General features: G+C 36.8%; 1 protein-coding gene across 2 annotated transcripts in view; it reads left to right on the forward strand.

Annotated features, from left to right (window-relative positions):
- Positions 1 to 27,448, forward strand: part of BCKDHB (branched chain keto acid dehydrogenase E1 subunit beta) — a 235,231-nt gene that overhangs the window by 45,652 nt on the left and 162,131 nt on the right. For both annotated transcript variants that reach the window (XM_082405096.1, XM_082405095.1), the window contains exons 4-6: positions 3,068 to 3,201; positions 3,423 to 3,578; positions 5,960 to 6,068. In XM_082405096.1, coding sequence (XP_082261222.1) covers positions 3,068 to 3,201; positions 3,423 to 3,578; positions 5,960 to 6,068 — 399 coding nt within the window. The remainder of the gene's footprint in view (positions 1 to 3,067; positions 3,202 to 3,422; positions 3,579 to 5,959; positions 6,069 to 27,448) is intronic.

The following is a 27,448-nucleotide window of genomic DNA, read 5'->3' on the forward strand; positions in this document are numbered from 1 at the left end:
ACCCTCAATCCTGACCTGTTTGGGAGAAAATAGAAACAGATTTTTAAAAATTTTATACTTGCTTTTCTTCTTTATATACATATATATATATATATATATATATTTTTTTTTTTTTTTTAAGAAACAGATTTTTATTATTTAGTTCATGTTGAAGCAGTTTCTGTTAGAGCATAGAAACTTGTTGGCGAGAGCTGTTAAACAGTTTCCTCAAACTGTTTTGGAGTAAGAGTTCTGAGAAACTCAACTTTTGACTTCTAGCAGCAAAAAGGGCTATGTTTATTGAGATGAAAAATATCTGAATCCGGGCACTTGATGTAGCAAAGAAGAGATAGGAACCCTGCTCATCTGTTTACGGTGCTTCCGGTATTCAGAGATGTGGATTCCACAGGTGGCAGCTGGAATCTGTGTTCATCTTCTACCAGTGAATTGTTCTTGGTCTAATGGAAGTGTAGATCTTCAGCAGTTATCAAGCTACTTGCAGTCAGATAGGAAACTGATGAGGGATGGAGGTCACAATTTCAGAAGACAGTCCCAGACCATGATGACAAACTGCAGGATATGTCTAGTTGGCATTTCCCAGCACTCACCCCATTTGCGGTTCATGGTCAAAGGAATGATTGAGCTGAAAGTGAGTTCTGTGCAACAGGAAGAACTGGTATCCTTGGATTATGGAAATGAAACACGAAGCCCGATTGGTCCCCAGACTTTTCATCCCCTGGCCAGACTGTGGCCACTGCTTCTGTCCATCCAACTCCCTGAAATGAGAATTTTTCATGAAATACTGATACTGGCTGAGAGGTGGTAAAATTTCAGGTGAGAGTAGAGTTGTATGCTAATAACGTATCCTGCGGATGAATGGAAAACCTAAGGTGTTTATCAAGATGCTTTCATTGGAAGAGTGTCTAAAAGTCTTTAGTGGGTACCGCTGACATTTCTGATCAGCCCGGTGGGTCCCAGCTCTTGTCATCTGCTGCAGGCACGGGGTCAGCCGAGGGTTTGAGCAGAGTGCATGCACAGATTTTGGGGTGCCCCCATGGAGTGCCCTGTTTTGAGGGACTTAGTGTCTCAGGTTCCAGCCACTGGCAGCCCCAGACTCCATTCCCTGACACCTCAGGTCAACAGGACCGAGTCTGTGTGTCTGAGTTCTAGCTGTCGCATGTCAGCCTGGGGAGTCCCCCCTGGGAACAAGCCTGATAAAGGTGGGGCCCGTCCTGCATGTGGGTCAAGGGTCAAGTCTCCTTCTTTCAAGGGTCAAGTCTCCTTCTGTTCAGACCTGCTTTTTGGTTCTCTGACACCTTTAAGTAGTTTGTTATATTCTGTCCAGATTTGTAATCATTAGATGTGGGAGGGCTAGTATGACAAAAGCTACTCTGCCATTACCGAAATGGGAACTTCAATAAGTTGTGACACGTAGTTTCTTCATTATCATTCAGTTCAAAATACTTTCTAATTTCCCTTATAATTTCTTCTCTGAGACATGGGTTATTTAGACGTATATTTAAATTTTTTTTTCTAACACAAGGCTTAAAAAAATTTTTTTTGAGGCATAACTGACATATTAGTTTTAGGTGTACAACCAACATAAGTTGGTATTTGTATACTTTGTGAAATGATCACCACAATTAGTCTAGTTAACCTCCGTCACCTCACATAGTTAAAAAAGTTTTTCTTGTGATGAGAACTTTTAAGATCTGCTCTCTCAGAAACTTTCAACTATGCAATACGGTATTATTAACCATAGCCACTGTGCTGTACATTACATGACTTATTTGTTTTGTAACTGGAAGTTTGTAGCTTTTGACCACTTTCACCCATTCCCCAACCCTCCACCCCACTTCTGGCAACCACCAACCTGTTCTCTGTACCTATGAGCCTGGTGTTTTGGTTTTATTTCTTTTTTTTTTTTTCAGATTATACATATGAGTAAGATCACACGGTATTTGTCTTTCTCTGTCTGACTTACTTCACTTAGCATAATACCCTTTAGGTCCATCCATGTTGCTGCAAATGGCAAGATTTCATTCTTTGTTATGGCTGAGTAATATTCCATTGTGTGTGTTTGTGTGTGTGTGTGTGTGTGTGTGTGTGTATGTATGTCTATCTGTCTATCTATCTATCACATCTTCTTTATCCATTCATCCATTGATGGACACTCGAGTTGCTTCCATATCTTGGCTGTTGTAAATAATGCTGCAGTGAACATGGGGGTGCATATATTTTTTTAAAACTTTACTATTGATTTCTAGCTTAATTCCACCATGGTCTGAGAATACACTCTGTAGGATTTTAATCCTTTGGAAGTTGTTGATTGGATATATAGCCCACGCTGTGGTCAGTTAGTGTCAGTGTTCTCTGTTTACTTGAAAAGAATTTGTATTCTTAGCTCTTGGGTGTAGTATGTCAATTAGGTTATGTTTGCTAATCATGTTCAAATGTTCAATAGTTTTTACCTTTTTATTTTGGTGTGTTTTTTCTGTCAGTGAGACTGGTACATGAAAATCTCCTACTATATTGGGAATTTTATCTATTTATCCTTTTAATTCTGTTAATTTTTTCTATTTATTTGGAGCTTGTGTTATTAGATGACTATAAATTTGGAATTATGTGCTCCTTATGAATTGAACCCTTTAACAGTATGAATTTTCCCTCTTTATCTCTGGTAATGCCTTTTCCCTTAAAGTCTACTTTGTCTGCTATTAACGTAGTGACATCAACTTCTTTTGGTTAGGTTTTCCATTGTGTGTTTTTTCCTTCTTTTTCTTTCTTTACATTTATCTTTATTGTTTGAGTGTTTGTTTGTTTGTTTTTTTAAGTAGTTAGGTTTTGCTTTCTTGTATCCCAGTGTGACAATCTTTCTTTTAATTAGGATATTTAGATTACTTAGAGTTAATATAATTACTACGTTTGCATTGAAACCAACCATCATACCATTTCTTTTCTGTTTCATCCACGTGTTCTATGCTTTTTTCTTTTATCTCACCATTATTAACTCAGTGAATTTTCAGTTGTATTGTACATTACATTACTCTCATTTGTCACATTAAGATGACTTTCATTTCTTTTGTAGGTAAAGACAGAGTTTTTAATACCCCATTGTGTGAACAAGGAATTGTTGGATTTGGAATTGGAATTGCAGTCACTGGTGCTACCGCCATTGCAGAAATTCAGTTTGCAGATTATATTTTCCCTGCTTTTGATCAGGTAAGAAGATTGCATTTTACCATAATCGAGCCTTTCTAAGGGAAGTCCGTGAAGTGTTAAAGAATTACCTCCACTCTCCCACCCCCTATCTTAGGAACTTTTTGTTACCTTTGAGCTATTTTGTTATGGACATATATTTAAAGATCAAATAAAATGGCTTATAAAAATGGATGGGAAAAAATGACTCATCATGACATGTCCCTTCTCTCTTTCCCCCTCAGATCGTTAATGAAGCCGCCAAGTATCGCTATCGCTCTGGGGATCTTTTTAATTGTGGAAGCCTCACCATCCGGTCCCCTTGGGGCTGTGTTGGCCATGGGGCTCTCTATCATTCCCAGAGTCCTGAAGCTTTTTTTGCCCATTGCCCAGGAATCAAGGTATTCTCACTTATGTACTTTATTTGCTCTCCATTTGATGTTTCCGTTTTGGTTCATTCGATTAATATTAACTAATATGGCTATCTAGAGAAAAGCAATCAGGATTTTTGGAATTTATGTGAACTGAATTGTTTTTAAGAAAGAGAGCTTTTATTTCGTTTAGATTAAGCACCCAACACCCAGGTTTATAGAATATTTTCCTTGAAGCAGTGCTGGCTTGACCCCGATGTGAATTTCATAGACTTCAAATAATAAGACCGAGAACATAGTTTCTCTTCCATCTCTTTCAAAGCTCTCCTTCTTTCTTTTTGTTTTTTTTTTTTGCGATAGAAATCATCTTTATTTATCAAAATAACATATATTACCAAGACGTGAAAAATGAAACTGACAAAGTAAGATATACATTCCTATCAATCTTTGGCAATTTTCACAGATTTGTTCAGCAAAAAGGCCTTACTTGCAAATTCCATTTGAGCAAAAAGCTCTGTTTCTTTCTAATGGGGCTTTCTCACTTAACAGTTGATTCTGGAGTAATTTTAATAAATCTACTGCTTAGTGCATATTTACCTCAAAGTCACAGGGATAAAATTTTGCTTTTAGTCTCTTTCTTACTTTTAAATAGACTGACAGAAGACTTGGTTACCTAGGTATGTTTTCCAGTCCAGGGTAATGTAATACTTGCTCAAGCAATTAATTTTGAAGCATCTGTCTTTTATAGCCTTTCTCAATAATCTTAGATCTTCCACAACAGCTTGGGTCTTTTGATTAAAAAAATATATATATTTTGCTTATTTTATGTCTTAATTTTTTACATTATCTTCTTTTCTATTTTCTGAAGAGCTTTCCAGGGAATCAATATAAAAACTCATAGATATGTCTACCCAGAGCTTTATGTCTGGTTTTTGATAACATGAGTCATTTGTGAGTGTGTCTGTTTTATTGTTTTTTCTACCAGATCAAAGTTGTAAAATTTTGTAGTTAAGTAGGGGTTGCATAATTTTTCAATGTAAGCTAGAAATGGTAGGTTGGGACAAAAACCACATTTGAGGCAACAGTTATTTTTGTGCTTGAGCTGAAGATTGATTCACATTTAATGTTTATGATGTTACCCAGTATTTTTAAGAGCAGTTCTTTTCTCTCACCCCTACCTCTCTCCCCCCATGCTTTCTCTTTTATTTTATCCCAAATGAGAATATACATATAGTACAAAAGGCTAAAAATAAACACATGAAGAAAGCAGATGAATTAAAACTAAAATAGGAACATAAGATAAAGACATTGTGTGCTATGATGAGCAATGTATTTAACAGTCTCTTTTTGGAAAATAGTGAGATTTGTGTTATTTTATTTTTTAAATAAAAATTCTTCAATAAAATCGTATAAAAATGATTTTGAAAGCCAAATATAGTTTGCTTCAAGGAATCTTATTTGAGTCTTTGTGATAAATTCAGGTTTATTTTAATGATAACTCTTCCTATGTAACATCTTTATGCAGTTATTTAACAATCATTAAACTGGACAAGAGTTTGTGATTTGAGGCAAAATGGTGTAGAAATTAAGAGCTTGGTCAGTCAGAACAGGCAAGAATCCTTGCTTTAGCAATCGAGGTAACCTTGGACAGGCTACTTGTCTCTCTTTAAGCCTCAGTCTCTATTTGTGAATTGGGGAAAATAATAATTGCTACTTCATGGGGTTGCTGTGAGCATGAATTAATCCACATAGTGGATTAATCAACAGTTAACACGTATGCTAACTGCTGTTATTACCATCATCTTCCTCATTATCACTCTCATTCTCAAGAAGGTCCTGAGCCCTTTCCCCAACTGGAAATGTGCAGCGTCCACACTTTTCTTTTAGCTTTGCAGTAACTGCACATTATGTTACCTGGATCGTAAAGTTCAGTGGATTATTTTTCCACTTAGGAAATGAAGGCCAGAGTTTTCATGGGAAAGGAGGAGATTTTGGGATCTTAAAATTGGAGAAGAGAGTTGCATACCTTTGAAAAGTAGCAGTAGGGTATTAGTAGAAAAGATTTCTTTGTAAGTAAATACAGGAAGATATTTACAAATTTACTTTTTTGTTTTGATGAATGCTCTTTGTGGTTTCCTTTTATTTTTTATGTATATGCAAGTTTAACTCCTTGAGAGAATAGCAGTATCTTAATTACCAGAATATGGTGGGCATCTGATAAATATTTGTGGAACAAATGGGATCATTTTGGACAATATGTGAATTTTATGATAAATGGTAATTAGTCTAAAAATACAAGATTTCTATATTTAATTAGTAACAATTGGTTATTTAAATATCAACCCTTATATGTGAGTTTACTGGGATTCATTTTCACTGAACTTGTCTTAAAAAAAAATCTGTTTTTGCAGGTGGTTATACCCAGAAGCCCTTTCCAGGCCAAGGGACTTCTTTTGTCATGCATAGAGGATAAAAATCCTTGTATATTTTTTGAACCTAAAATACTTTACAGGGCAGCAGGTAAATTTTTCCTTTATTTTATATTTATGAACATCTTTATACATTTTGTTTTGCATAGCTCAAAATTATAATTTTTCTTTCATAAGCTTGATTTACATTTCCCTGTAGAAAAAATAATTCTGATGTCTTCTATATTTAGTTTGTCCTCAGCTGTATATTTTAAGTTAACTTTAGAGAAAATCCATCTAGCTATTTAAATTTTAATTTTGGAAACAGGGAAGCAATGTGAAGTGGTAGCAAGAAAGTAGGGATTGTGTTTGGCTACATAGTAGATGTTAAGTAGTTGTGGGTTGAGTGGAAAAGGTGAATGAGCTCATTGTACTAAATAATATCAAATGTCCTTTTAGCTAAAGTGTCCTTGTAGGTCTTCATCTAAATTAGGATTCCTTTGATAGTGAAGGGGGCACTATTAGTTTTGTAACATCAGGTCTACACTGGTTTTCTAACATGAGCGTCTAAGGCAAACTGAAATGTTTGATCACCCTCTTTCTAGCTCAGAATCATAATTCTGTAAACACTCATCTATCATTGCTTCTTTATCAACCGTAATGGACATTTAAACATCAAACTGTTTATTCTGCCTAAAGTGTATTTTATTTCAAATTTAGGGAACATTGCTTTGGCAAACCATTCTTTTCCTCGAATAGTTAGGCTTAAAAACATTTTGTTTTATTGTGATGTGAATTACGTACATTTAAATACATATGCAGACATTTTAAGTGTTCAGTTGGATAGATTTGACAGTCCTCTACATCCATGTAACTACTATGTAAAACAAGACTGGAAAACTTTCATTGCTCCAGGAAGCTCCTTCCTGCCTCTTCTCTGCCAATCCATTCTTCCTACCCCAAACTTAGCCACTTTCTGATTGCTTTCAGCACAGATTAGTTGCATATGCTTTGGGCCCTCATATAAGTAAGTCATACAGTGCTGTATATATACTTTTGTGTTTGCCTTCTTTTGCTCAGCCTAATGGTTTTGAGATTCATTCATGTTGTTGCTTGTATCAGTGGTTTATTCCTTTTTCATTGCTGAGTAACATTTCCATTGTATGAATATATCACAGTTTATCCCTTCCCCTGTTGATGGACAAATGATCATCATTGTTTTCAGTTTTTGCCTATTTTGTACAAGGCTTCTAGAGACATTCTTACACAAGTGTTTTTGTGAACATACTGTTTCTTTCTTTCTTTCCTTCTTTTTTTTTTTTTTTTGGCGATAAACATCCAGGAATAGAATTGATGTGTCAGAGTAGATTGAATGTTGTAAGAATGTACTGAAGACTAAGTGGTTATGCCATTTTGCATTTCTGCTGGAAATTTATCAGAGTTCCAGTTGTTCTTAATTTAAGCATACTTTAAATTGAATCTCTACATTTTTGTGGAACTCTATAGTTATCTGTATCCCATTATGGAATAAAAAATAACAAAAGAATTTATAATCTTGAGGTGAAAAGGAAAACACCAATGTTATATACTGAGTAGCCATTTGATTTCTAATTACTATGAATACCCTATGAGTATTATATTTGTAAGGCCAACCAATTCAAGCTAATCAATTAATACAGTTTTTTTTCCCCCAGTTTTTAATAAATGGAGACTAAGAAACATTTAGAAAAGTAATATTCACTTTGCTATGGATTTTGATATCAGGATTGGTGAGGGAAATGTTTAATGTTATAGGATTCCGGCTAAGAGAATGAGCTTGAGAAATTTGTTGTAGGTTTGGCCCTGGGAGAGATTATGAAAGACCCTGATGAGGATCGAGGCTCAAAAGTTTTTCAGCAGTTTCCCTGTGATTGTTTATTTGTCATTTCAGGGATTCTTAACTGAATCTTTTCTTGTCCCAGTAAAGACTAAAAAAGAGTTATTTCATAGCTGGAGAATTTCTCTGCCAAAGAAAGTAGGCTTGGAAAAGAGTTAGCCACTGAAATCTTTATATGAGTGTTCTCCAGGTGGTTCTCAAGCTTGATCCCTGGGCCAGCAGCAGAAGCACTGTGGGAGCTTATGAGAAATGCAGGCTGTCAGGCCTCAGTCAGTTCAAGACCTACTGAATCAGAACCCCTGGGGACGGCCCAGCTCGTTCTGTCTTCACAGCCTTCCAGGTGCTTCTGACTCATACTAACTTTTGAGAACCAGTGCATAATGTCAGTTCTAAAGCAATAACTATCTCCATTTATTTTTTATAATTCTTGGTTCTTATGTACAGTTCAGGATGCTTTTAACCCATAGTTTTCTTAGCCTTGGCCTCTGGTTGAAATCCGTATCTTGCAGCTGACCATATTTTGGTTTCTGCTCTTTTGTGAGGACGGGGATGTGAACAGGGGCTCTGAATGTTCTCACGCTGATTCTTCAGTTGCTGCCTACGTGCAGCCCCCTTTTCTCTAGCTCTGTCTGTTCATCTCTCAGATCTGCTTTGCACTGGTGGAGGAAACTCCAAAATTAAAGTTGTTTGGAATGATGTAACAAGGAATGGTGTATTTTGATTCAATAATCTGGATTATTGTGCTTTGTGGAAGACATTTCTGTATTGACAGAGTCTAATAAATAAAAGAAGATGCTTTAGATTCTTTTAAAAGATCAGAGTAGCCTGATAATTTCTAAGTGGTAATAATAGGAAGACTTGTAGTATCCATAAACACTAACTTAACAGACTGACTTTATTATTTTTTTTAATTGGGGTATAGTTGTTTTACAATGTTGTGTTAGTTTCTACTGTACAGTGAAGTGGAGTTCCCTGTGCTATACAGCAGGTTCTCATTAGTTAGCTATTTTATACATATTAGTGTATATATGTCAATCCCAATCTCCCAATTCATCCCACGCCCCCCCTCCCCCCTTGGTGTCCATATGTTTGTTCTCTACATCTGTGTCTCTATTTCTGCCTTGCAAACCGGTTCATCTGTATCATTTTTCTAGATTCCACATATATGCGTTAATGTACGTTATTTGCTTTTTCTCTTTGTGACCTTACTTCACTCTGTGTAACAGTCTCTAGGGCCATCCACGTCTCTACAAATGACCCAATTTCGTTCCTTTTTATGGCTGAGTAATATTCCATTGTGTGTATGTACCACATTTTCTTCATCCGTTCAAATAGACTGACTTTTTTTCCGACATTCATTCGTCTTGAATTTCTAGCATACATTTGAGAATAGTCAAAACAGAGGGGACTAAAGATGTGAACCTTTACATTTAAATTTTTTTTTTTAAAGTTCATGTTGGGAAAATTCACAGAGTAATAAATACAGATGTGTATTCTTATATTACAAACACGATGCTGATAATTCCTTGTAAAATGGGAGTTGTGTTTATTACATAATAGCTCATTTAGGTTAATTATCCAGTAATCTTAACTAAATGCGACATGGTCAAGTATAAGGAAGGCCACAAAAGCTAACTTTTAAGTAGTCTAAGGCAATGTTTATAAAATCTATGCATTTAAGTCCTCATTTTATTTATGGAATAGTATCTTAAATACATAGATATAGTCATGAGTTATCCAATTTCAAAAAACTAGGCTAACAATAAAACCCATTCTAAGACCTTAAGTACAATGGAAATTTATCTTTCTCTCACATAAACATCCTGGTTGGCAGTGCAGTGGTGCCTTAGTCATCAGGGTACCAGGGACCTTCTGTCTGGTTTCTCTATTGTCTTCAACATGGTCCCAGATGGGTGCTCCACTCCCAACATCACATATACATTCCAGCCACCAGGAAGGGGAAAGGGAGACGGAAGGGGAAAGGGAGGTGGAAGGGGAAAGGGAGGTGGAAGGGGAAAGGGAGTCATCTTCTCTTTAAAGAATGACTTGGAAGTTGCACATATTAAATCTACTTACATCCCATTGGCCAGAACTTAATCACAGGGCTACACCTCGCCGCAAGGGAGGCTGAAAAAGTAGTTGGGTACTAGGCGAAAGACTAAAAATTTTATTGTTACACAGTGATGGGAGAGACATATTGACAACTACCAATCTCTGTCACAGTTGCTTGTGTGGTTTCCAAAAGAAGTTACACACTTTAAGGAGGGGATAGAACTCTTAGGAATAATATGGTTTGGCTCATAGTCTACTTCTAGGAATCTATTTCAGAGATACACTGATAAAAGTCTGAGAAAATGTTACTGTTCATTACAGCACCATTTGTAAGAACAAGGACTGGAAATAACCCATTCGTCCATCACTAGGGGATTTGGGCTTGGTTGAGTAAATTAAACTACATTCTTTTGATGGATTACGCTGCAGCTCTTTAAAGAAGTGAGACAGATCTCTGTATACTGCTCTATCAGTCAGGGTTTGATCAGAAGCAAAACACTAGAAGATATTATATTTATATATAATATGTGCAGTTGTAGAAGCTAAATAGTCCATGAAAGGTTGTTGCTTCTGTGTTTGGTGCTGTATCTTGAAGTTTGCAGGACAGACTGTTGGGAAGGGAAGATGGACATGAAGCAAGGTAGAGCCAGGACAAACTAGAACCTGCTCGGATGGATTAGAGCCCAAGGGGCAGTCTGGAACTTCCGTCCATCTCTCACCACCTCCAAGGGTTAGTGTGAGAAAAAGATTGCTTGATAGGAGACGCTTCAAACAGCTAGGAGACTGTTTGAACAGCCTTCCCAAGAAATGGTAGGGGCTTGATTAGCAGACAAGGATGGGTTAGAAATTTCTTAGGTCGTATGAAATATTTGTGTCTAAATAAATTTAAGAAGGGGAAAGAAGAGGGAGGGGTCAAGAGTAAGTGTAGAGTAAGATATCTTTGTCTGGTAGTAATGGAGGAATGGTAGATACCCTGCAATAAACGGTGTGTGCGTGTGTGTGTGTGTTTGTTTTTATTTTTATTGGAGTGTAGTTGCTTTACAATGTTATGTTACTTTCTGCTCTACAGCAAAGTGAATCAGCTCTACGTATACATATATCCCCTCTTTTTTGTATTTCCTTCCCATTTAGGTCACCACAGAGCATTGAGTAGAGTTCTCTGTGCTATACAGTAGGTTCTCATTAGTTATCTATTTTATACATAGTAGTGTATATATGTCAATCCCCATCTCCCAATTCATTCCACCCCTGTTTGCTTGTTTATTTTAAATGTGTACAGAGCTGGCTTGGAAGTTAGGACTCGGGAGTCTTGAAATAAGTGAACCTCAGAACCCTGGGATAGAAGCGAATGCCAAAATCTTCCAGAAGGTATTTGCCTGGTCCTGGAAACATTGAGCTTTTGCTCTGATTGACTCCATGGAACAGTGGGGACAGGAGACAAAGTCCAGGACCTGCTTTAGGTAGAGAATCTACTAGGAGCCCTTGCTTAAAGGTGGGACTCCACGTGCCACATCCACGGTGTGAAGTACAGAAGTGTCAGGAAGAAATATTACCTGTCTTGACTTTATGCTGGTGGAGAGAAAAGAAGAAATCTCTAAGAATTTTGATCACAATATGACCCTTACACAGGATTACAATTTCAATATGTGCCCCTAAGTGTGTGAAAACTCTTAAGCAGGTAATTTAATTTAAGTGGTTCCGGGTTGTTGGTGCCCAAGAGAGCTGTCAGGAGGCAACAAAATTCTTTCTGGAGTCACTTCAAGTCAGGCCTCAGAATAGTCCTACAGGTAAAGTTCCAAAAAGAAGATAGAGTCCCTTTGAGCAGGAGCAAGAAAAGGAAGATACAGGCCCCTCAAGACTTCGGATATTAGAACTAGCATAGAGACACTGCAAAAAAGTGGGCGTCACATTAAAAAAAGGAGGCATTTGAGAATATAAGCAGTAGACAAGCCAATTTGAAGAACAGAATGGAGTGTCTAGTAAAGAGAAATAATAAATGAAAGGAAAAAAATCACTGGTTTAACCAGAAATTATAAACAGATAAAGAAAGAATTGGTAAACTAGAAGACAAGGTCAAAAAAATTAACAGAATGTAGTCTAGAGAAACGAAGAGTAGGAAAATAGGAAAGATGTTGCGTATGAAGGGACAATGAGAAGGTGTAAATATATCTAAGGAACAGAGTTGAGCGTGATTCCTAATAATGCTCATTAATAGAATTTTACTGACAGAAAAGTAATTCCCTAGCATTTGCCACTCTTTACAATCAGAACTAAATTGATGCAGTTGGAAATATTTCAGGGAAGCCTCAGCTATTACCTGTTTTCCCCTCCAGCAACCTCATTACGATGTTATTTTCCCAAGTCTGGAATTGTATTCTCTCCATGATTCCTGCAGTGAAGTATTTAAAGGATACTAGGTAAAGAGTTCCTTAGGAAGCTAAAGTATTAGACATCCAAAAAAAAAGGTAACTTGCTAACTCAAAGATGAATTTTCTCCTAACGTATAATTTTAATCTATATCGTTTATATCACTAAATCCTGTTCAAGAATGGTTCAGTTATAGAGTGTCACAGTTACCCAAGGCTTTAACTTGAGGTTGTGTGCACAGCTCTCTCCCAGTAGTTAACGTCTCAGCATCTATTATAGGTCCTTTATTTTCTTTGTGGGACACAGTCTTCCCATGGGCACTGTTCTTAGTCCACTCCATTTGGTTCTGAAGGGGCTGCCAGCTGTCTTATCTGACCTCCATCATCTCGGGGAATGGCGATGTGGCTCCAGCCCAGCTGTTCTGACTTCTTTTCTGGGACTTTCTGTGTGGAGACAAAGCTGCACTTTCTGTGGGCGGTTTGTCTGGGGTGACATGGGACTGCAGCCACATCCCCTGCCACTTGGTAAACGATGGTCTCTAGTAGAAGACTGTGAGGTCAAGCATACATGTTCACTGTGGGTGGGAGGAAGGGAGAGAAATAGACACCCAAAGTGAAAATCCTCGCCATTCCCATTCTTTAGGTTAGTTCCTAAGGTTCTCTGGGTTCCTTATTTCTTTTTTTTTTTTTTTAATTAATTAAATTAATTAATTTATTTTTGGTTGCGTTGGGTCTTCATTGCTGCATGCGGGCTTTCTCTAGTTGCGGTGAGCGGGGGCTACTCTTCCTTGCGGTGGGCGGGCTTCTCATTGCGGTGGCTTCTCTTGTTGCGGAGCACAGGCTCTAGGCACGTGGGCTTCAGTAGTTGTGTCACGCAGGCTCAGGAGTTGTGGCACACGGGCTTAGTTGCTCCGTGGCATGTGGGATCTTCCCGGACCAGGGCTCAAACCCGTGTCCCCTGCATTAGCAGGCGGATTCTTAACCACTGCGCCACCAGGGAAGCCCGGTTCCTTATTTCTTGAATCTTAATTTGACTAAGGAGTTTCCCCCTTCTATTTAATCTCATTATAAGTTGAACCTCCTTTGTGTTTCAGTCTTCTGTAGAGTTCGCCGATAAAACAGGTAACCTCGACTAATCTAATCTGTCATCTTGGTTAGAGAAAATATGTTCTCTTTCAAGATGAAAATATCCCCCGTTGGATTAGCAAAATAAATGGCGGCCTTTCATAGCTTGATATAAATGCTACTTTTGTCCTAACGCTAAAGCAGGATGCCCATCTTTTTATAATAGTACTTATTACTTCATAAAGTTGAGAGGATTAAATGAGATAATCCATGTGTGTATTTGCCTAGTGTTTATGCACTTTTTTTAACACTTCTGTACTAGACACAGTGCTATATTGTATAGGCCAATGGACTGTTTCATTTAATACAACAGCCTTGCCAGAAATTCTGTTACTATCACTATTTTATCCATGAGGAACCTGAGGATTAGAGAAGTTAAACAACTTGCCCAAATCCACACAAACAGGATTCAAACCCAGACAGTCTAGAGTCAGGTATTGGGTATATATGGCACAGATGGTTCCATTTAATTGTCACAAAACCTCTGCCAGGTGGTATTATCCTGAAACTGAAGTTGAGAGAGTTTAAGAAACTTGCTCACAGAGGAATGAGTGATAGAGTTAGATTTTAAACCAAGATGTTCTGACCCCAGAGGCAGCCTTCTTTCTAAGGTTGCCCTATTTTGCATCCTATTTAAACACTATTGAGTGGAGGGCATCAATGAAACAATTTGCTCCAGTGTCCTAGTTTCATGCCAAGAAATATGCTACTTAAAAAAAAAAATTCGTGCAGAATTAAAATGATCCATTTTGTAATTGAATGGAAATATATGCTGTCAATAGCCATTCATTAAGGCAGTGAATCCCTCCTGTAGTATATGGTCCAAAGTTTGACTATGTACTGACTGCGTTAACTTCTCCATTGGCATAGGATTAATTTGCTTCTTTGAAAGGTATAAAAACTACACGACACAGTACACTGTGGTCACAGGTGGGGTTTGGGAGCCTTTGCTCTGTGCTATCATTAAGGGACTTAGTTTTATGTCCCCAGCTAGAGGCAACGGCAGCTGAGAAATGTAGTCTGTCTGCATTTCAAAGAGGGGGGGTGAAACCATTTGTCCCTGTCACAGCTCTTCTTGACCTATCTGACCCCTCATTTTTGGACCTGGTCCCCATATACTGTTCTATGTTCAAATATCTGTGCTATGGTCACTCTCCTCTATGTCTAGTCTACACCATTCAGAAAGGATTTCTTCAGTTCAGCCACTCACTTTACAAACTACAAAGATGAAAGTAAAAAGAGGTCAATCATCCATTCTTTACACAGCAATTTTCTCAAATTTCGTTTCTGCTTATCTCAAATATACAATAGATATAAAACTTGTACCTTCTAAATTTAGAAGGAAAAAGTAACTAAATAGTACTTCTGGATCACTTATTCTAATGATGACATTTAAATGCAATTAAACTTTTTAAAAATGGCAGAGGGATATTTAGAAAAGATAGATAAGGAAGAGCAATTTAGACAGTGTCAAAAATGTACAAAATAGTTATGATTCAAAAGGAATGAGTCAGTGACATTATCAGATGTAGGCATCTTGTGGAGAAGCTGTTCTTGTATGTCTTTTGAACTTTTTGGTTTTATAATTGAATGATTCAGGACATCAGTGATACTGAAGTAAATATGGCTTTCATCTGTGGTTCTTCTAGTGAGAAGTAAGATTAAAAGCCTGTGCTGCCTTATTTCCTGAATCTACTCTTTCAGGCAAAAATAGGTCATAAGGATATTGAGGGTTTTTTCATTTTGTTTTATTTTTTTTAGCAAATACATGAATTATATATGAATTCATACATTCTGAAGAGAAGAAAATTGCTTTAAGTAGTTTTTGAATGGTAGAAGACTTTAAAAATATTTTTGCCAAATATCAGTGTACACAGAAAAGGAACTCGCATTTTCTACTTTAAATTTGTTTTGGTTGGCATCATTAAGCACATTATTATTATTTTTTTTTAAAGATTGATTGATTGATTGATTGATTGATTGTTATGTTGGGTCTTCGTTTCTGTGCTAGGGCTTTCTGTAGTTGCGGCAAGCGGGGGCCACTCTTCATCGCGGTGCGCGGGCCCCTCACGATTGCGGCCTCTCTTGTTGCGGAGCACAGGCTCCAGACGCGCAGGCTCAGTAGTTGTGGCTCACGGGCCTAGTTGGTCCGCGGCATGTGGGATCTTCCCAGACCAGGGTGCGAACCCGTGTCCCCTGCATCAGCAGGCAGACTCTCAACCACTGCGCCACCAGGGAAGCCCAAGCACATTGTTTTTGTGTGAGCTAGAACGGCATGCTCACTGACAAGAATTAAGTTCCATCCAGTAAGGAGAGAAAATTCATATGTTAGATTTGCTAGCTTTTAAATTAAAATGACACACAGAACTTAAAGCAAATAATGTAACCAAAAATAGTAGTTCCATACCTCAGCCTTTACCAAATCCATGCTTCTCTCCCCACAGGCAGTCATTTCTAGTAGTTTCTTGTAATATATCATCATGTTTATAACTAATTTGCTTACACTGCTTTTTACAATTTTAGGCATTATTATTTTAACTTCTTACTAGAATTTAGCTATTTTTAATTAAACTTCTTTCCCCCAGCATGTGCCATTCCTCCTCCTCAAAATATCCAAACTTTAAAAAATATCTCTATAGAGTTATAGTGTAATTTTGGGTCAGATCATTACTTAGCGGTTCCATTGCTATGACTATATTGGTGTGATTCACAACTGAGCCAAAAAAAAATGCATTCTTTTATTTCCACTTTGGTATACAACTCTGTTTTCTCTGAAATGTTTTCTTTCTCTACCTTCTCTTTTCATTTGCTTGATTTCTCATGTTTCTATTACTAATATAGTTCTTAATCTCCTCAACGTAATCTCGTTTTTTCTTTATGTTCAGACACATTTCTCTTTTTCCCAGACTGTCAATTCTTGGGGCCGTCAATTAAAATGGTTAAGATTGCAGATTTTGGAACCAGACTGACTGAGTTTGAAGTACTGACTCTGCTACTTACTAGTTAGGTGACTTTTGGCAAGCTGCTTAACCTTTCTGTTTTAGTTTTCTCAGCTGTACAATGAGGACGATGATAATACCTATCTTACCAAGTTGATTTAAAGATGAAACGAATAGATGTAACGATACTGGCACAGTGAAAGTTCTCAGTCAGTGCTGCTGGTGGTTGATGTGACTTCCAAGGATAACTTAGTTCTATCATTTCTTTCATATGTGATGAAAATATCTGTTTTTATATCAGCTATTTAACTAAGGCAATGTTTATAAAATCTATGCATTTAAGTCCTCATTTTATGGAATAGTATCTTAAATACATAGATTTGTCATGAGTTATCCAATTTCAAAAAACTAGGCTAACAATAAAACCCATTATAAGACCTTAAGTACAATGGAAATTTATCTTTCTCTCACATAAACATCCTGGTTGGCAGTGCAGTGGTGCCTTAGTCATCAAGGTACCAGGGACCTGTATATATGAGGGCAGCGTTAAGGTTTGCTAAATGCAACTTGGAGCTCCAAAGGAATTTAATTACTCTGTTGAGGTACTTTAGTTTTCTTCTTCTTTTTTTTTCAATTAAAAAGATATACACCTATTGAAAATAAGATATTTTAATATTTCAGTGTAAACAACATTATAGTTAAGTGGTTAGCAATGCCTCACATTACTTTCTTAAAAAGATTAATTTTTCTCATTATAAAGGTATTGCATGCTCTACTGGCAAGCTTTGATGCTTAACAAGCCACTTATTGGCTTAAATCAACTTTCTGTACAGCTCATGTACAGGCCAGTGATACAGGCTGAACTCACCTGGATAGTTCAGGTTTCACCTGGGCTCCGTCACAGGTCTGCCATGAGTTGCAAGTCAGGTGTGGGTTGGATTTGCTGATCTTAATTGGGCTATCTCAGGTATCTGGAGCTGTGGTTGGTGATCTTTGGTCTTCTTGTCTCTCATCCTCCAGCAGGTTAGCTTGGACTTGTTCACATGGTAGAAGCAGATGTCACAAGGGACCAAGCACAAGCATGCAAGGCTCTCGAGTCATAGGCTAGGAACTGGCACACAGTCTCTTCTGCTAGAGTGTGTTGGCTAAAACAAGTCACAACGCCAGCCCAAGTTCAGAAGGAGGGCAAAGAGATTCCATCTCTTCATGGGAACAACTGCAAAGTCACAGTGCAAAGGGTGTGGATACAGGTTAAAGGATTATGGCTATTTTTCAAGCTTTCATATGTGTTTGTTGAAACTCCTGTAAAGTACAAAAGCGATGATAAAAGGGGCTCATAAATCCATCCTCTGACTACTGTTGACTTTTTGTTGTACATACTGCTAGACTTTTATCTACAAGTTTAAACATTTTATTACTGTCAATTTATTTCAGTTTTCATTTATTTGATTACAAGTGACCTTTTACCTTTCATGTTTTTTAATTTCATATTTGTTTATACTGTATGAATTGTTCACATAGACTTAAGTCTTAACCTTGTGGAGTAGCACTTATTGTAAATTTAAAATGAGCACAAAATGCAGCAAATAGATTATTATTCTATTTTGTGGTGAGAAGGCCTTGATCTAGTATTGAGTAGCAGGAAGAATCAGAACGTTTGCAACTTGAAGTGCAAAATTACCTTTGAATTTGTTTATATATCTTCTGTGATTGACCTGATAAGTTGAAATATTCATGGAATAGAACCCTGTGGAATTTTCTTATACTCTGGCACATTCTTTATATTGTTCATTCACTTCTTTTTTTAAAATTTATTTATTTAATTTATTTATTTTTGGCTGTGTTGGGGTTTCGTTGTTACGCACGGGCTTTCTCTAATTGCAGCGAGCAGGGGCTACTCTTCGTTGAGGTGCACAGGCTTATCATTGCGGTGGCTTCTCTTGTTGTGGAGCACGGGCTCTAGGCATGTGGGCTTCAGTAGTTGTGGCACACGGGTTCAGTAGTTGTGGCTCGCGGGCTCTAGAGCACAGGCTCAGTAGTTGCGGTGCACGGGCTTAGTTGCTTCGCGGCATGTGGGGGTCTTCCCGGACCAGGGCTCGAACCCGTGTCCCCTGCATTGACAGGCAGATTCTTAACCACTGCGCCACCAGGGAAGCCCTGTTCATTCACTTTTCAGGATAATTTTGGACATTAAACAGATGTCTGTTTTTCATCATTGGCTTAATCCAACTGGATATATTCTTAATGCCTGAGTTTATACTACATGATAAAGAGTGATGTATTTTTTTGGTTTTGTTTAATACAATTTAATATCATGAATCATGCACTCTTTGTAAAAAGTTCAAGTATCACAAAGCTATAGAATGTGTATAGAATAAAGAGTGAAAGTTCATTTTTCCCTACCCAACTACCCAACTTCTACCCAACTCCTTTCCTCAGACCTTTTTCTATGCATTTATCTTTATATATATGTGAATGTATAGAGCACACTTACATATAAACAGAGTTGTGTAAGATCATACTATAAACATTGTCCTGCAACTTGGCAAGTCTTTTTCCATGCATTTACATTTATACAAATATGTGACTATATAGAACATATATACACAAAGAATAAAAATAAGCATGTTATAACCATTCTGTAACTTGCTTTTCTTACCAATTTATTTTGGATACATTTTCGGTGTCAGCTCACAAAACTTTAGCTGAGCTTTACCTTATAAAGTGTCTTGGGGTGTACCATAATTTATGTTTTCTCCTATTATGCATCGTCGAGTTGTCTCTAAATTTCTGCCCATTCTAAACAGTGTTGAGGTAAACATCCCTATTTATATATATTTGGGCATGTGGAAGGAGAAAATGATAAGCCTGTGTTTTTTGTAGTGTAAACTTTAAAACCTATATTTCTTAATTTTATTCTTATTTTCTGTAAGCCTCTTATATACTTTGATTAAGCTCTGAGTAATAAATAATTGATTAAGGCAGACACTGCAAGTGTCCAAATGGCAGCTAATGAAAAATTGGAAGGATCCGGTATTACTGACACAGATATTGTGGGGAGACAAGGCTCAATTTGTAACTATTTATAGCCTGAAAGCTAAAATTGAAAGCTGGAAATATTTGTAAGACATTTACTAAGAATAAAAGCCTTGCATTTTTGTTCTCTTGTGTATCAGAATTTTGCCTATTCTTGTATTTTTCAAGCTTTTTTTTCTGTATTCTGTTATAAAAAGTGTCTTTTTAGTCTGTTTATTAGAAGTCCCCCTTGAAAGAACTGGATCTTAACAGTTTAATGTTACCTTCTGGTAAATGTCACCATTACATCTATACCCATAGGCTGGTTGTCATTGAGAGCAGCATTTATCCTATTATTTGGAAATATTTATGTTTATTTCCAAAGATAAATTATTTGGAAAAATATACATAGTTAAAAAAATTTTTTTTAAAAAATAAATTTATTTATTTTTGGCTGTGTTGGGTGTTCGTTGCTGCGTGGGCTTTTTGTAGTTGTGGCGAGTGGGGGCTACTCTTTGTTGTGGTGTGCAGGCTTCTCATTGTGGTGGCTTCTCTTGTTGCAGAGAACGGGCTCTAGGCACGCGGGCTTCAGTAGTTGTGGCGCATGGGCTTAGCTGCTCTGCGGCATCTGGGATCTTCCCAAACCAGGGCTTGAACCCAGGTCCTCTGCATTGGCAGGCGGATCCCTAACCACTGTGCCGCCAGGGAAGTCCCTAAAGTTTTTTTTTTTTTTAAAGTGGGCAGAAAACATTAGAACATTTTTTCCCCTATTCTTTACATCTTAACTCTAATGATTCTTCTTTTCCAAGAACATGGTTGTCTCCATTTATTCAAACTTTTTATGTTCACGAATAAATTGTGTAGATATTTCCATTAGGTTTGGCACATATTGTTGTTAGGGTTATTACTAGGTTTTTCATATATATATATATATATATTTTTTTGCTATTATGGGTAGGATATTTTTCCATTACATATTTCTGATTGGTTATTACTGGTATATAGAAAGCTATTGATTTTGTATGTTAGTATTGGCATTTGGAGACCTTACTCAATTCTCTAATGATATTTCAGTTAGTTATCTTAGATGTTCTAGGCAGAAAATCTTATCCTCTATAGCTAATGATAGATATAGTTCTTTTCTTTTTTCCAATAATTGATGAGACATTTCTTTTTTCTTTATTAGAACTGTCTCATCCTTTTTAAAAAAATTTGATTGAAGTATAGTTGATATACAATATTATGCAAGTTACAGATGTACAGTATAGTGATTCACAGTCTAAATGTTATACTCCATTTAAAGTTATAAAATATTGGCTATATTCCCTGTGTTGTGCAGTATATCCTTGCAGCTTATTTTATACATAATAGTTTGTACTTCTTAAATGTCTCATCCTTTCTTAACTTGGAACCCATTCGGTACTTTTTATCTCTAAGTCACGGGCTCCTTCCTCCCATTTCTCCCAAGGTGTTGAATTTTATCAAATTCTTTTTAGCTGTCTGATGAGAGGATTATGTGGTTTTTCTTCTTTCATGTCTTGATGGTGTGAATTTCATTAACATATTTCCTAATGTTGAGTAATTCTTGTATTCCTGGGATAAATTCTACTTGATCATGATGCATTACTCTTTCAACTTACTGCTGGATCCAATTAGAAGATTTTAAAAAAGACCTTTATGTTCATAAATAAAATTAGACGATAGTTTTCTTTCTTGTATGTGTGAGCATGAATGTATATTTATATGTAATATTGGTCTGTAGCTTATCCTTCCTTGTGGAATGAACTGGGCTGCTTTCTTTTTCTGTGCTTCAGACCGGATTGAATAACTAGGTATTATCTGTTCTATAAGGTTTAAGATAATTTGCTTATAAAACTGTCTGTTTCTGGTGCGGGACATCTTTTACTTCCTTTTCAGTATCTTTTCTGGTTGTTGGTCTACTGTCTATTCTATTCTTGAGTAAATATTGGTCATCTATATCTTTTTGTAATATCATATATTCTCTCTGGATTTTCAAATTTAGTAGCATAAACTTTTCTTCACAGTATCATTTGATTAAATATTTTAATACCTATAAAATATTTAGAATAATGCCTGACACATAACAAATGCTTAATAAATGATAGTAGCATATTAAAAAATGTTTCTACAGTTATTATTATTATTATTATTTTTAAAATTTTACTTATTTATTTATGGCTGTGTTGGGTCTTCGTTTCTGTGTGAGGGCTTTCTCTAGTTGCGGCAAGCGGGGGCCACTCTTCATCGCGGTGCACGGGCCCCTCACCATCGCGGCCTCTCTTGTTGCGGAGCACAGGCTCCAGATGCGCAGGCTCAGTAATTGTGGCTCACCGGCCTAGTTGCTCCGCGGCATGTGGGATCCTCCCAGACCAGGGCTCGAACCCGTGTCCCCCGCATTAGCAGGCAGATTCCCAACCACTGCGCCACCAGGGAAGCCCCTATAGTTATTATTTACCAAGCTTCAATAATTTATTTTAATATGAACACCGTAAGCGTAAGCCTTTATTTAGAATGTGGGGCCATGAGCACACTCAGAAAGAGTGTTCTAATTCAGGAGAGAGAGCGGGGTATAGGATTTCTTAGAGCTTTAGCAAGAGAGGGCAGCCAACGAGCAGCCAGTTTCAGGAATAATTGGTCCAAAATGGTTTCCAGAAGGGAGAGGAATCATTCTTGTGATTTTTGTATCTGTTGGTTGGACAATTCAGATTTTATAAGAAGGTGAGAAGGAATAGTTGCTAGGTACACGGTAACATGAGGGCCACTGTGGAATGTTTTTAGCCTGTCAGGGATTCTTACAAAGATTATTTAGGATTTATAACATATCCCAGCATACTTGGATGCACATCATATCATGTTAAACCAAGCCAGAGTCCTCTTAATTACTTCTTAATTACAGGCAGTTCCTAATGTGTTTCTCAAAATGTGAACCAAATCAGATGTCTGAAAGTCAAAGATTGACTTGCATTTAATAGAGTTCTTTATCAAGAGAGGAAATATAAAAATTCCAGTTTGAACCTCACCTTTTAGATATAGTTGTCAGTGACATAGTTACCAACATTATATATATGTCTCTTTCTTTTTTTTCTTTTTCTTTCTGAATTGAACAATTCAAGTGACTTAAATGCATCAAGCATCCAAGTGAGGTGAAAAATTTGTGTGCAGTGTACCAAATGATTTCTTTGTTGATCTCAGTTTTACAGTATTTTCTCTGGTGGCATCAGTGTGTTTGTTTTCCTGTTTTTTACTTACAAAATATTGAGGGCAAATATAATAGTAGTATAGAAACATTGCTATCCATTGTCACGATATTATTAATGATATTATTAACATTGTCAAAACTGAACTATTGACTAACATATAGGGATGTTTTGAGCTGACGTTTTCATAGTTGATCTATAGAATTTCAAATTTGGAGTAAAAGGCACACAAAAAGCCCTTTTGGGTTTTTCTTTTTTTTTGGCCACACCACGTGGCTTATGAGATCTTAGTTCCCCGACCAGGGGATTGAACCCGGGCCCTCGACAGTGAAAGTACAGAGTCCTAACCACTGGACCACCAGGGAATTCCCAGGTTTTTCATTTTCAATATATATAAGTGTGTGTTGAGCAAAAGTTGAAGCTGTGTAAACCGAGGTCTGCCCATGCTAATAGGTTAGATAAGTAGGAAACGTTAAACTCTTAAGGCCATTAGGTTATTTAGGAATTTTTGTATATATTTACTTTTCACAGATAGAAATAGAGTTGTCAGGTTTGTAAAAGTTACAGTTGGGGAATTTTTCTCAATTTGAAACATTCATTAATATTTTCTTTATTCTTTCAGCATCTTTCAGTGTTGTCCTTGAATTTATGGATTCTACCTAATTTATCTTTATGTCAAGCACTGAGTATGTCTTGGGGTCTGAAATGATTATTAACTAAATGATATTTGTCTTTCTTAAATCGCTGGACTACAAATTATAGTTTCTGCCTGTATAAGTATGCCCAGAATCCTTAGTAATTTGGTAGTTTTAATCCATGATTTGATATAAAGGAATTTATGTAAAAGAAAAATATAGATTTCTAACAGAGGGGTGACATACAGTCATTCACAGAGGCACGTACTGGGTTGATATGTATGTGGAGATTTTAAAGAATACTTGATTTATGGAATAAAAAACCCAACTAGTGTATAAATTTGAGAAAATGGGAGTGATTTGCTGCAGGTGAGTGAGAGAATTCTAGATTTAATAGTTGATTGGTCTGAGGAAAAACAACGTTTATTTATTCTTAGGATTGCATTGTCAATTTTTAAAAAATATGGCAAACATAACATCCTCTTTCTTAAAATACGTAGTTGTTGCTATGATTTTTAAGGCTTATGGTGAAGCTCAAGCTTGATATGTGTTCAAATTTAATATTTCTATGGAAATCGACTTTGGACAGATTTCCTCACAGTGTAACATAGTGGTTATCCGCTTGGATCCCAAAGTTACCACTTACTATTTTACAACTTTACCAAGTTACTTAATATCTCTCTGCCTCAGTTTTCTTATCTGTAGAATTGGGATAAATCTAATATCAATCATGTTGATTGTGAGGATGAAAGGAGATGATACATTTAAGATGCTTGAAACAGGGACTTCTCTGGCGGTCCAGTGGTTAAGACTCCGCGCTTCCACTGCAGGGGGCACGGTTCGATTCTGCATGTCGCATGGCGCAGCCAAAAAAAACAACAAAAAAAAGATGCTTGAAACAATGTCTGGTTTATAGAAAGGGTTTGATAAATAGTAGCTTTTTTTTGTTGTTATTACTCTATTGTGGTTTCCTTTATTTCTTATCAAAGGTGACTTTTTCTTCTCTTAGTGCTATTTATAAGGTAAGTCTGTTGCATATTCATCAGACGGCTCTCATCTCCATACTTGTCCTTCTCTGTTCTCCTCTGTAGTACTTGGAAAGGGGTTGGAAATTAGTAAACTGTATTTTCTTGGCGTCCTGGCGATCTGAGTTTCAGCGAGAGTCTGTCGATGGACAGTACGTGCGCTTGTTGAGAAGGTGGGATGAAGGTGGAGAGGAAGGAGGCCATTGTAGTTTTGGAGGCGTCTCCGGTCGTGGCATTGACGAGACTCTGCTCTCGTTCTGCAGCCTGGGTGTCGGCAGCCTGGACGGGCCTTTAGTGGGGACGGTCCTGCTCAGCAGCGGCACAAGGTGGTTCCAGCACCGTTAGTGGCTCTTGTGGCTGACGGGGGCCAGCCCCGAGGTGGTATCTGTTTCCCGATCTCTGAGTTGCATTATTTCACCATTTGCTACAGGAGCCTTTCCAACATCTTCCTAACAGAGTCCCTGAATTAAATTCCTCTAGAGAAGTTCGTTTTCCTGATTGGATCGTGGTTCGACGTCAGTAGCTACTCTTCAGCGTCACATACGCAAGGGTGAATCTTGCAGTCTGATAGATGTATCACATAGTTCCAATGTGTCTTCCTTATTCTCAGAAGTATTGTTTTTTTTGTTGGTGTGTTCCAGTGATCTTTTTTCTGTCCATTCTTTGCATTTAGGAAGTCAGTGGATAAGAGCTAATGTTTGGGAATTGTATTGATATTTATTTATTTATTGATGTATAGTTAATTTACAATATCATTTTAGTTTCAGGTGTACAGCACAGTGATTCAGTTTTATATATTATATTATATTACATTATATTATGTGTATATAAATATATATTCTTTAGATTCTCTTCCCTTATAGGTTACTACAAAATATTGAGTATAGTTGCCTGTGCCATACAGTAGGTCCTTGTTGGTTATCTATTTTATATATAGTAATGTGTACATGTTAATCCCAAACTCCTAATTTATCCCTCCCCCCACTCCCCTTTTCCCTTTGGTAACCATAAGTCTGTTTTCTATGTCTGTGAGTCTCTTTCTGTTTTGGAAATAAGTTCATTTGTATCTTTTTTTTTTTTTTTTGATTAGATTCCTCATATAAGCAATATCATATGATATTTATCTCTGTCTCACTTACTTCACTTAGTCTGATAATCTCTAGGTCTATCCAAGCTGCTGCAAATGACATTATTTCATTCTTTTTTTGTGACTGAGTAGTATTCCATTGTGTGTGTATATATATATATATATATATATATATATATATATATATATATATATATATATATATACCATAGTTTTTTTATCCATTCATCTGTTGATGGACATTTAGGTTGCTTCCATATCTTGGCTATTATAAATAGTGCTGCTGTGAATGAGCTAGCTCAGTATTTAAAACAGCCTGTTTTTGATTCTTGCTTCTAAAAGATCGCTGAATTATGATTCTCCACTTTCTCCACCATTCTACCCAATCACAACCACTTAGAACCTAATTGTTAAAAGAGTAGTTCTCTGGCATCTCTGAAATTTTATTCTAAGCTGTGAATACCCATTCTGTAGGTACTCGTACTAGTTGACTATTTTGAGATTTGTGCATGAGTAGGTAATAGTGGCCACTGGATAAGATGATTGCAAGATGCTATTGATTTTTAAGCCACATTCCAGTTTCAGAGATGTTAAAATGTGAGGTGTAAAGGACATATTAGAATCAATGAAATACAGTACCTTATACTGAGTCAATGACTTTAAAACATTAAAGTATTATTATAGATATTTTCTACATCACAGTTTTGTATCTTAAGTCCCTCAGTTTCCATAAATACAGTATTACCTGTGAGGAGCTATTAAATCAATATCGAGGTAGCTTGAAAGCCCATGCCTATCTTTTAATTTCTTAATGGATTCATTTAAAAAGTGCTGCATCACCGATGTGCTTGGTGACACAGAAAATGATATTCTGTAGAGAACATGTACACTGACAATTTTAAGTCAAAAAGTGAGTGGGCAGAATTAGATTCTGAAAGTAAAAGAGTTTGAGGAATAGCTTAACTAATTTTGCTTATATTTTGTTATAATGTATATATAAAGGTGATATATAATATCCATGTCTGATTAAATCTAAAATTTTTCTTTCAATAAGAATGAAATAAAAATTCTAAATGTTCTGTCAGTTTAATTGGCAGTTTTTTCTTTCTCAGTGGTTCATAAAATAATGGTGATTTTACAATTGACTGTGAAAATTAATATGTTCTTTTTCTATGTACACATAATTCTTTTTGTTAGGTGATTTTTTTTTTTCTCTTTTAAATTCTCGACATGCTGATGGAGAATGGCTTTAAAATAATGCCCCTTAACTCAGCATTCCATTATTTCTTTGCCATTTTGCCAGTTTATCTTGTTAGAATCTATATAAATGAAGTTCATTTGTGTCTCCTTGCTATATAGAAAATGTATTGGAAGCTATTTACTAAAGGAATTCTAGTATCTTAAACATGGAAAATGGACAATTGCTAGTAAAATGGTTGATGGGCATTTTACCCATCTTACCCATGGGAGAACTTTTGCTAAGTTAGTCAATGCTGCGCAGTAGAGAGTACATGAGGAAAAATAACCCTGAAGAGTAATTGCAAAGATTGCACAAGGTGTGTTACAGGTGCGGTTGAATTTTAGCATATACACTAAGTATACTGATGCACATTGTGAAATGATATCCATCTCCTAAAAGGTTTTCTGTTACATTAGATGAGACAGGAAAATGTAATGAGGCTAACTTCGAAATTGTGTAAGGCAGCGGTCCCCAACCTTTTTGGTACCAGGGACCAGTTTCGTGGAAGACAGTTTTTCCACGGACCGGGGGTGGGGGGTGTGGGGGTGGAGGAGGATGGGGACGGTCCAGGAGGTAATGCGAGCAATGCTTGGCTCACTTGCCCGCTGCTCACCTCCTGCTGTGCAGCCTGATGCATAACAGGCCGTGAACTGGTACTGATCCGTGGCCCAGGGGTTGGGGACCTCTGGTGTAAGGAACATGATGGTTGCTTTATCACGTCTTTGCTTTTGAGCTATATGTTTGCAAATGATTTTGAGAAGAAATCTAATTTGTCTCATTGTGCCCAAGTACTGGAAATGTGGGATTTTCAAAATAACTAATTATCAAAGAAAAAGAATTAGCATGCATTTGAGTTGCAATGGGTCCAGGACTTTTTGTGTATCACCCTAGTATAGCTATTCAGTTAAAAATAC

The sequence above is a fragment of the Balaenoptera borealis genome, assembly GCF_965194805.1.
Source record: "Balaenoptera borealis genome assembly, chromosome: 9".
NCBI lineage: Eukaryota > Metazoa > Chordata > Mammalia > Artiodactyla > Balaenopteridae > Balaenoptera > Balaenoptera borealis.